General features: G+C 34.4%; 1 protein-coding gene across 1 annotated transcript; it reads right to left on the bottom strand.

The window, feature by feature from the left end:
* Positions 1 to 895: 895 nt before the first annotated feature.
* LOC101261178 (uncharacterized) lies at positions 896 to 11,032 on the bottom strand. Its single transcript, XM_004249231.4, has 9 exons — positions 10,411 to 11,032; positions 8,615 to 8,755; positions 7,902 to 8,282; positions 3,811 to 3,915; positions 3,408 to 3,548; positions 2,392 to 2,595; positions 1,912 to 2,004; positions 1,633 to 1,744; positions 896 to 1,547 (listed from the first exon to the last, which is right to left on the bottom strand). Exons 1-9 carry the CDS (start codon positions 10,897 to 10,899, stop codon positions 1,504 to 1,506), a joined length of 1,710 nt encoding a protein of 569 aa, XP_004249279.1. The 5' UTR covers positions 10,900 to 11,032; the 3' UTR covers positions 896 to 1,503.
* Positions 11,033 to 12,494: the final 1,462 nt, after the last annotated feature.

Here is a 12,494-nt window from a genome sequence, read left to right as displayed (position 1 = left end):
CAAGGGGGTATGATGTAGATAGTCGACTACACACATCAATAATTGTTTTCACAGCTTGAATCCGTAGAGTATAAATAGGAGAGACAAACTTAATGCTGCTTAATAATACTGGAACATCAAAGTGGGAAACAAAATAAATTTTAATAAAGTTTGTCTTTAAGTAGATGTGACCTTACATTAAAAGAAAGTCACGTTTTTTTAATGACACAGTTTCTTCAAAGATATATAATATTGTCAAATTAATAGTTTAAATAAGTTTTCATTAACTGTACAATATGGAAGATTCTTTTTGTTTGTTAACTTTGAAAATAAATCTTTTGAAAACGATCTCTCTACTTTCGATAGTGATAAAATTTGTATATGTTCCACCTTGCTCAAATTTCATTTGTGAAATTTTACTGAATATGTTGTAATATGAAAGGTTTGTAAGTTGCAAAAATAAAATAATGATTGGGATCATATACTATTGAATTTAAGATTATTCCAAAGGAACAAATGCCTTTTCTTTTGTTTGTGTGAAAACATCCAATCTTGTTTGTCTAAAAGGTAACAATATTACAAACAGGGATATAATTCCTTGGTTGGGATGATGGTTAAAAGAACTAAATCTATTGATTCTTTTTGTCCATAAAGGACTACGAAATTGAGTAACATAGCGAAGGATGGTCAGTTGAACAAGTTAATAAACGTTATGTAGGTTAATAACCGTCCTCAGTGAATTTTCTAACTTCGCCACTAGTTTGTTTCTATGAAAATGTCAGTCTTCATTGAATTTGATACAAGAAAAATAGGGTTTTCCACCAAATGATGTTCCTCGACTTTTTTAAGTTTTTGATTCCACATGGATGGCTCTTATATAATGTAGTAATATAAATAACGTGATTCATACAACGCGTTTAACAAAAACAGAGCTAGAATTTTGATTTATGAGTTTCGAATTCTAACATGAGATCACGAATACAAAATTTAAGTCAAAGCTACCACCGGGTTCGAACCGAATTGCAGCAGCGCCAGTGTCGAAGAGTGTTTAGCTGCTAGGCAAAAACCAATCAACAATTCTATGAAACACTGTTCACTAATTTACCCAGCATGGTATTCTGCATCTCTTATTTGTATACAGGAACCCAGACGAAGCAAATAACAACAGATTAATCGTCAACTAAAGTTCGAAACCTAGCAAGACAAACGAAAAAAAAGGGGAAACTGGAAACTGTAAATATTTCGACTTCCATATTAGTACAAGACAGTTCAATTTCGAAAAAAAAGTAACACGGTTTCAAGTCATGAGACATTCTGGTTATAAATTGCACAAGAGTTCTAGACGGTAACGTGTCTGTAAGCTGCATGGCAAAATATTACGATACCATCAAACTCTCGGCTGCTATCAAGACCAACAAAAATGGCAGGGAGGAACCTGTGGGGGGATGAAACTGAAATCCACAACGGAAGGGGAGAATTACCAACACCATCCTTACTACATTTGCTGAAACATCGTGCAGAACACTATTCGCCTTGAAGACAGTATAGTTGACGTATATTTCCTGAAGCTGTCAAATATTGGCAGGACAGGGGTTGAGAACAAAATGTTCAAGCACAAATATCAAGAAATGATACATAAACTGTCACCATTACCATATAACCAGTCTTTAAAGCACACATGCAGAGCAGCTGCTACTTCCCGCTTCCGGCTCTCATCAAGGTCGATGTCCTTCAAACTACTCTTAGTCTCCTCCAAGTTCTTGAGCTGAAAGGGGTAAACAAGTATGAAATATGGTCTTCCAAAAGTTTGATGATTCAACCAAAAACATTGAAATGTGTATGGTATATACTACATAAAGGGAAGATCAATAATCATAGTCGCACAAAATGTGACATAAAATGACACAAGTTTAAATTGGAGTCTTAACGCACATTTCTCTGCTGGGATGCCATATAAGCTTCCGGTAAGGGGAATGGATTATCTTTTGTGGACCCAGATTGCTGCCCTTCAAACCAGTTTGGAATCTGTAACCATGAGAAACGTAGATATTAGCATCTAAAAGGAATCCAGTGAGGAACCCGAATTGTTTTACCAACAGAATTTGAGCAGATATTCATTCCATTACCAAATAATAGAGCTCAGCTATAGACACTTTCCAGAACTGAAGACATTTGGAAAAAGAATGGGTACTAAGGGTGTGCTTGGTATGAAGAGAAATGTTCTCTATGAAAATAAGTGGGTTTTTATACTTATTTCCTTGTTTCAGTACGTAAGCAAAACATATTATCCTAAAATATTTATATATAATTTAGAAACATTTTCTGGAAATCGATTTCCTCCGTACTGAACACATCATAAGTGATTGATTAGTTAGAACTCTAAGGTCCTTGTCCCTACTTCAGTAGACATACCAAAAAGTTAGTGAACTGATCAGGGTCCACGGGACTAGCAGACTCTGTTTGAACTTCAGACACACCAGCAGGATGTGACAGTGAATCGTGTGGGTCAATGACGCCAAGTGCTACAGGTGCATCCCATCTGTTGATGGTTGGGTCAATACCAACTTGCTTCAGGTGTTCCTCCAATAGCGAGTAAAAAGTATTGTACGGAGCCACCTGAAAAATCATCAAAAAAAGATGGAGGGGGGAAGTCAAAAATTTCCCCAGAACAAGAAGTCGAACATCAAGATATATACCGTCTATTCAGCAGGACAAATAAGAAGATACTACTAAATAGAATGCACATTATTAGGAAATGCAGAACACCTTCTTTGCTTACATCCGACTAACATTATAAAAGAAATGTATCACCAAGCCCTAGTCCACGTAGCAAAACATTTAGTTCATAATTGACAAACTATTCTAAGAAGAAAAGAAAGCCACCAAGTGGCAAGCAATCTGACAGCATAAACATTACTACAAAGTGAATGCACTACTTCTTAAGAAGCACAAGGTATTTCACAGCATATATTAGATGATGGATACAAATTATATAAGCCACTGGAAAACAATATGCCACCAGTCAATTATGTGATATAAACTACACCAACAATTCCATTTATCACATGAAAAAAAGTATACCAAGAGTCCCAAAACCCAAAAGTTATCTAGCACTCGATTGCACCAAGAGTCCCAACTAAAGTTAACTTAGTATATCAAACTTCTCAATTGCGCTGAAAATTGTCCATCCTATAAACCTAGCACCCTCTTATCTTCATTGTATGTATACAATGAAGGACTTTGAAAAAGATAAATAAGGAAAAGGGTAAAAACTGAATGAAAAAATTTCACTTTTAAAGCCATATGAGATTGCAATGACATTTGATGCAGAGTGACAACGGCAAACCATGCATGTATGAGTCCAATAAGGATTTTGGATATCCATGGAGTAAGCTAAAATTTTGATCAGCAGCACAAAAGTGACATACTTGCAATTTATGGTTATCACCAACAAGAAGTGGTGTTTGGTTAACTCCCAAGAAGAATACGCATTCACGACAATTGGCAATACAAATACGTTTTGCTGCTGCAATCACTTGTACACGCTCGCAGTGCTCAATTCTGACAGCCTGTAAAAGAAATTATACAATTAAAGGTCAAACCAGATAAGTTACAATTAAAGGTCAAACCAGATAAGGTCAAACTAAGGTACAGTGCAGGCTGTTTCGCAAAGAAATAAGAACACATCTCATTCATATATAGTACATGATACATGTACAATAAGTAACAGGTAATGTGGAATTAAATCTACGTCCTACTAGACTTTCTACAATTTCACTACTAACAGACCCTTGAGAAACAAGCAAAATCTTCCTAAAGGTTAGTACCTACCTTGCCTACAGCTCCCAGGACAATAGTTGCATCAGAGCATCCATATACTGTAGCATATTTCAAAGGAGCTAAAATATAAATGACCGATTCATGGCAATTGATAACCTGCAAAAAAAGAAAAAGGATTCAATATCAAGAGTCCTGCAGGAAGTTTGTTTCACCAAATTTAAATCTGTCCGGCCAATAAATTGTCGGGGTACAAGGTAAATCAAGATTAACCGAAAGAAGAAATCACATTCATTAATACCACTTCGAAAAGAAAGGTAAGAAGTCTTAACAGTGCAAAATCATCTCATGCATAATCCAATATTCCAAGCGCCCAACTTTAAGGACTTGAAAAGCTCTTGGAAGTTGAGAGTATTAGGATATTCGAAGACATAAACATATCAGCATGCTACAGAAAAGGTGCAAACAAACTGATCAGGCAATTGCAAGTAATGGGCATGTCCTTCTAGACAAGACTAGCTTTCAATTAGACAACTATAGAGAACCTTATTCCGACCACTTATCCAATATTGCTTAGTTTCATTTTCACATTCTTCTGGAATACTCTTTAATCATAGTCTCAGACACTCTTGAAAACTTGCCTATACTATGGAGTCTATGATGAACAAATTTTTAGAGTCCTTGACCAAATCTTTGATTCTGCTTTAAAGCTGTCAGTAAATACATAAAAGAACGGTCAGAGTTCAAGAGATTTGGTTGTTCACACCAATAGGTTAGAGACTAAAAAGACACAACACAGAGGCAATAATAAAACCAAATAAGTTCATAAAATCCTCTTTAACGAATTCTGCAGGAGGCAAGGTTTCACAAAAGATGATGCAACGTTATAAATTCTCCTTGCTAATAACTTTAAAGTGTTACCACTTATTCAAAAAAGTTAAACTGAAATCTTACCATCTTTACTCCCATTATAAATGAAACTACAATTTAATTGATCAAAAATGTCTTACAATCTTGACCTATAAAGCATAGCCAATGTCAATATAGTAACTCTATGATTTAAGTGAGTTGGAACAAACATAATACTGCAATAACCATCTGAATCGTATTATATAACAGTTTTGCATAAAAAGAGGCTCCATTCTACATTCATAGATGTGCATCCTTCCTATATAAATAAAATTATGGCCATAAAAACTCCTCAACAAGATCACAAAGAACCTAAGTTGAGTTTGAAAGTCAGTTTCCACAATCAACAGTTTTGCATGTAAAGATACTCCATTCAAAAATTTGTAGAATTACATCCCTTTCTATACATATAAAATTATGACCATAAAACTCCACGCGATCATAAGAAAAGTTAAATTCAAGAAACAGTTGGGACAATTATGTAGTGATATTTGCCCACCACTTTCCACAGTTTAGATGAGCCCTTATTAAATTGAGTTAAAACTACAATAAAATGGTTAGCATTCCAAAAGCGTAAAGGCATTAAAAGAAGTTTGACCATATTGTCAACTTCTGAAATAATTTGGCACGGAGTGAGTTTCATAACATAAAAAGAAGACTGCCTAAACACATGTAAATGTCAATTTACATCCAACTACTTCCATAAATGGTGTCCTATAGCTCATCATGCAATGACGTATTACTCATGTCCTGCATCTAAAACCTTTTTTTAAAAGGTAAAATATGCATCTAGAACTTCAATTTACATGCTGCAAACCAAATGTTCTTTCCAGCGACATCATTCAAATATCACAACAGAAACGATCAGAAGTGTCGAGCAAAATTTTGACCTAAGATGAGGGAAGGTTATACCATCCGCAGCCTATAAATTATCTACATAATTATATTGCATAGTTGGTACTTCTCTCTAACATTTCGTACTTTAGAGAAAAAAATTGTCATTCATACTTCAAATATGCAACATTTTTCTTCTTCATTTTAAAAACCTTCTCGTATACTACTTCATTGTCCTTTATGCTATGGTATATTTCGTACTCATTTGGAATTCACCAAATCATGTACAAATTACTCACTATCGTTCGAGCAAAATACCATCCTATGTTCTCCTATATATACATCCAATACATTTTTCCGGGAAATCCACAATCAGCTCAACATGCAAGCTCACAAAGAAATGATAGTGTTGTTCTTGTAACACCTCCCAGATTTTAAGCTCAAAGGACATGTAAGGCTACACAAACATGAAAATAAATCTGGGAGGTGTTTCAATAACAATCCTATTATTTCTTTGTGAACTCGCATGTTGTGGGGCCGCAAGTTGATATCATGGCCGATTTCTCAGAGAAAAATTACCGAATGCATATACGGGAGAATGTAGGATGACATATTGCTCAGTCGGTAATGGGTGAGTAATTTGTACATGATTCGTGAATTCCAACGACTACGAAATATATCATAGCATAATGGGATGAAGTCGTACACGAGAAGGTATTAAATATGAAGGAGAGAAGTTTGCATTATGCATATTGTATGAACGGGAATTTTATTCTCTGGAATAAGAAATAATAGACAGAAGTATCAACTATGCAATATAACTATGTAAAATGTGAAGATAATTTATATGTATGTTGCTTATGGTATAACCCCCCCCCCCCCAAATCATTTATAGCCAAGTCTAATTGTATTTATGAAATTGTACATCTAAATTCCTTCCATGTGATATTAGATCTACCTCGTTCCCTTTTAGCATCTTCACTCACCATGGTTTCACACCTATATAACAGAACATTGGGAGGTCGGCACAGGATATGATCAAACCATTTCAAGCGATCTTCTCTCATTTTATCCTCAATATGTAATACTTGCACCTTCTGGTGAATGTGATCATTATTTATCTCATCTTTTATTGTTTAACCAAACGTCCATCTTAGCATTGCATCTCTAAAACACTCATCCAGTGGACATGGTGTACTAGTGGCCCAACATTCATACTATATAACAATTCAGGCCTAATAACTGTTTTACCAAACTTGCTTTTCACTTTGGTAGACATCTATCTATCTCATAACACCCCAGTAGCACCTCAGTTCATCCATCCAGTTATAATTCTACAAGCAACGTCTTTATCTATCATTCCCTTTTCCGTGGAACAACGAGCCTAAATATCTGAATTATTCGTACTTAGGCACAACAATCATGTCTAGTCTCAACTCAACTACAGTGTTCTCATGTTGACTAAACTTGTCGTACAAATTTTCAGAATTAACATCTACTCATCCTAAATTCGTTTCCCATATATCACATGTCAAATATCTAAATTACCACATAGGGGGCTTTAAGTGAGCAACCATTGTTTTCTCCATACATAGTTCCAGCATACTTTAAGTAATATTCATATTTAGAAGTTATTTATGATATATTGCTATTTTAACATCCGTGCCAGCAACATATGTTTTATTGTCCCACTAAATATTGTATAAATGTTAAATATGCTTCAGGTATTTTACAAAGATCTTACGTTCAGGAGTCAAAAAGTTAACAGTTTCTGCTTTATCCACACACGCGCACAAAAAGAAAAAGCAATTATGCTTTCAGCCTACTCATTACACTGCACACTCCAAATTACAGAGCAGTAGCTTCTGAGGATAGTGTATCTATTGATGGTTCTACACTGCAATCATCACAAATAACAAGTTACTAGTTGCCAATAACTTCAGTACTTCACAATGTGGGTAACAGCATGCTAACTATTTCTAGGGGAACACTGTTCAGACTCTACCAAACCGTGAGCAAGTTTATTCTGATACAATTAAAAGACTACAGCAAACGTATTATAGTCAAATGACCTAAAGCACAACCAGCATAAGCCCATTCTTGCAGACCCCTTCAAACTGATGTCATTAAGATCTTGTAGAACACTAAGAAAGCTTAGCACACACAACGCCAATGGAACCCTCCAATAAGTCTATTGGAGGCTCTGTATTGATGGAATCTCATCATCCATACATAACAAATTCCCGCTCTCCTTTTGAAGGAGAGATCTTCACATTCCTAATCCGATCAGATCGGATGGCTTGAAAAAAGACCCATTGACAAAAGCTCCATAGAATCCTAAAATGAATCATTCAACTCACATTTCCCAGAAAAAGAACACACATCACAAAGTTGGAAGTTACCTTTACAGAGGAGCCTTTAATATCATTTGGCAGCCTTACATATGATGATTTAGAAATTCCTTCAATGGAACTTGGACCTCTAGGACCTGGTGAACTCTTAACTGAACTTGCAGAGACATCAGCCATTGGCACATCCTGATCAGAGGCACTAGTTGGTCCATTTTCCTTTGCTGAAGCCCTCTCGGTTATTCGTGTCAAAGCAGAGGCTATATTTTCTATAAGCCAGTCATGTACTTGAGCTGCAGGAACAGGAACAGCAGGCATCTCTGGATCTGAATTGGCAAAAAATGGGGCATTCTGACTCAATGGGATTCTCTCAGATCCCTTTTCACCAAAATAGATTAGGAAGCCAAGATGCTCCAATTTCTCCATAGACAAGACCTATGTGTCAAGCAACTAGATTAGCTTCTCAGCATACCTTCAAGCCAAAGCTGAATGAAAATAAACAACGGCACGAAATGGATGCATACAGAGGGTCTGTCATTAGGCATCCTCATTAGTCAAGCAACACAAGTGTTCTAGCACGTTTCAGTTTCTTGTGCACTATCTTACATTTTGTATGAGTAAAATTTTTATTTGCGAAAAGAATAAATATTGAGTAGCGTGTCTCGTGAAGTTCACACGAATCAAATTTGACTAAATTTGGTAGGCAACTATCCTAAACATATAAAACAACAACAATGGAAGTATAGCACAGTATTAAATCCACAAACCAGTGATTCGTCACCATCTCCTTCCCCTGACTCTGCCAAAAGAGACAGAATGTTTCCCAAGTGTTTCTGTAAATAGGATAATTGATGAGCCTCTTCATCAGCCTGTGATGGCATGGACCGACGACTATTGCTGCGCACAAGCTGCATTTCAAAACAAAGCTTTTGGATAATACATTACAGAAGAACATGAGAAATTGACAATTAAACTATAATCCATTAAAAGCAACAAACAACACATGCTCAGTGAAATTGTTAAAACTGAAACTAATTGTCAGTGAAGAATAGTTAATTGAGATTCAACATAATAAATCTTAATTTCAACAAACCATGACCTGCGAAAAATTGCTGAACCAGTAAGATCGAAAAAACTTTATTGATCACACAGGTCCATTTTTTTTTCAAAATAAAAAAGGAAAAAGAGGTTTCAAAAAGTATGTACAAAGTTTCCAGTCATCCTCGAGCTCAAGCTAGATCAGCTATCAACACAATAAGGTTATACCAAAAAGACAAATGAAAGATCTTTAAATGCTATCTACATCATTCTTTTCTTTTCTTTTTGAACAGGTAACATAACTTTCTACATCATTCTCACTATTTTGAAACAATTTTCCTCGTCCGACAAAACCAAAAATCAGTCTTTCAACTTTCATATGTCTTTAACTGTTAATGGGGTGATCACAAGGCTCGTCCGAGTGGCTCAGATAAAGGGATTTGTAGACAGCCTTACGTCCTCATTCGAGAGATTGGTGCCTTGGAATTCTGGTCACCCTAAATGGTGAGGGCTTCTCCATTGCTCCAAGGCCCGTATTCCTACATTTGACTCTTATAGTTACTTATAATCATTGATTAAGATAGTTTATTACCATCTTGTAGCCCCAAAAATACCACCAGATTTTAGAAGTACTACTTATAAATTATTACATTCTACAGTTTTTCCGATAATTGATTAAAATACAGAAGCTATTTTCACCTAAATTCTCATCACACTCTGCACTTGTAGAAATAAAAAAGATAAAATGTTATCTAGATAGCATCATGGAAAAGGTAATACTTTGATTAGATAATAAGATGACAAGGTCCAAAAACCAATAACAGAGAGACAAGAGGGGCTTGTCCAAAGGAAAATAAAAGTAGGATTAGAAAAACTAGACACTGTTAAGATCTAATGGACTCAATAATAGATAACTAACGCAGTTGAAAGGCTTTGTAACACAAGTTCATCAGGTCCCTGCTTTTGAACTAAAAGCTAAAGATTCAACTGCTAGAACATTCTCGTCCTTAACACTAAGCACCATGTCGATCAGTACTAAAGATAGCTGAAGAAGAAACAGTGATTTTATCACACAAATGAACCAGGCTCTGGAATCCAATATTCAAAGTGTCTCCAGAAACTGCTCAAATAAAACACTGGAGGAGCATGGGAGGTAATTTAATGAATTACTAGGATACATTCTTGTGCAGCCTCAAAATTACCATCACAAATCAAGGAATAATGAACTAATATAATGCCTTCTCCTGATAAAGCAAACTCCATCGGAAGTTAGAGTCAAAAGACCACAAACTCATACAACTAGACTTTACACCAGGCATAGAAACTTCATCTCAAATTTCCGACTCAACCTGGTAAATCAATTCAATTCCAGCTTGATCACATGTTCAAAACCTACTTATTAAAGAAAGCATCTTTAAGAACAAAAGAGTATCCAATAACTAATTATCACCTAAAACACACTAAAATACAAATGATAAATCTATTCACTTCCCCATTCGAATATACAGACACACAGATTCCTAACCTGCAACGGTGAAAGAGCCGACAAGAAACCATCGAATGCAGAAGTAGAAGGCCAAACATCAGCAACTGCAGCAGAATCCTTATGTCCTTTAGGTAGCAACCTTTTATAACTCTGAATGTACAAAAACATCATCAAATCAAACACGTTTACACCAACGGAACCGATCTCTGACGGCTTAGCAGTGACGCTGGGATCAGAATCGGAATGAAGAACCGATGCGATTGTCTCAATGACGAGACGAGCATGGTCATGGGAGATCTGAAGTGCTTCAGCAATTGCTTCAAAATTAACTCGATGTGTCGATCCAGATGATAAGGACAAGAGTTTATCACGAATTTGAGTAAGAGTTTGGGCTCCGTCGGTGAAGATAAGTTTAGGGATAGGGAGAAGTCCGTGTTCGAAAGGTTCTCTTCGCGGATGTATGTAAACAGGTGAGGTGGACGCCGTTGACGGCGTCGATGGCGGTGGTTGTTCGTCGGATTCCGGCATGGCTTTGTGAGTGAATTGACGGGAAATGAGGTTGAAAAAATGGGAGAGATCAAATGTCAGTGAAAGAGGAATAATTTACCCGGTTCGAGTTCACTTACGGGCCAGATCCAGCCTGACCCGGCCTGGTGACCATAAATTTTTCTTCTACTAATATTTATTATTAAAAATAAAACAAATTAATCAAATTAAAGTAAATATTTTTTGCTTTTTTAATCATTATATTAATTGAAAAGATAAATGTTCACTCATTTGCGGTTAATGAAGGTTTGAATTTAAATCATTCAGACCAAACCGCATTCTATTACCACTAAATAAGTCTAAAGAGGTATAATTCGATTAGATCTAAACTCACGTCTTAAAATCATTCAATGTTATTTATTTGACTATTCATTTGTCGAATAATAATTGTCCATTATACTATTTTGGGATATCCAATAATACTTGTTCACTTTTCAACGAAGAATTTTACACTTAGTTCCCAATTTACCCTTGTTATTAATTATAATTATTTTTAATTATATTTTTCAAGACATTAAATTTATTATATTCAAAGAGTGATATAGTAAAATTACTCTTTTTATAGTTTCTTAAAATATGTGCAACGTCAATAGTGGACAAGTATTAATGAACTGATGGAATATTAAATGTTTAAACAACAAATGATACAATGTTTGATATAATTTAGATACATTAAGTATTAATATAAAGAACTAGATGTTGAAAATAAACAGTCTTAATCATTCAGTATCCAATCCTAGAGATAATATTTTAATTATTTGGATCATTTCCAATCCCATTCTATTATACTCTCCATTTTTTATATTTGGAGAGTGAAATAGAGAATTGTTCTCCAATCACTCACTATAAAACTCTCCATTCTCTATTTATAGAGACGTGAATAGTAATTTTCCGAATTTGAAGAACTACTATTCACCTCTCTATTTCACCTTTTTATTATTTTAATATTATTTGTAACTGACATATATTATTTTCACATAAGACTATTTATTAAATTTCTAATATTTGTAATTCTTTTTAAATACAATACAATATTTTTAAAAATAAATTCTTTAATAGATACTACTTTCATCCCGAATTAATAATTTTTTAATTTTTTTTTCAATATTCATCACTTTAAGAGATAATTTGATGTTTTTATTGATTTTCACTAAAGAATGCACAAAAATTAAATGATAAAATGAAAATTTTAATTTAAATATACCATACATGACATAATAATTTAAATACAAGATAACAATGCAATACATAACATAATGATTTTAGAATCACAATAATAATTTAGTAAACTGGTAGGTCGTTTTTAGATTTAACAATATTCAAAAAATAAAAAAGAAATAGTGTGCAATCTAGAGAATTGTTGTGTTTGTGATTGTGATTGTGCTTGTAGATTTCTTTTTTCGTTTTTTCATAGTTGTTCTTTAAAATTTAAAATAAAATATAATTTTATATTAAATAAAAAATTATAATTTTACATTACATGAAAATTATATAGGGTGATTATTTTTGGGGGGAAAAGGAACAGATTTATATTATGAAATAAGAAAATGAAATAGAAATAGAAATAATAATATAAT

The sequence above is a fragment of the Solanum lycopersicum genome, chromosome 10 (assembly GCF_036512215.1).
Source record: "Solanum lycopersicum chromosome 10, SLM_r2.1".
Lineage (NCBI taxonomy): Eukaryota > Viridiplantae > Streptophyta > Magnoliopsida > Solanales > Solanaceae > Solanum > Solanum lycopersicum.
This window is presented reverse-complemented; position numbering and strand designations above follow the sequence as displayed.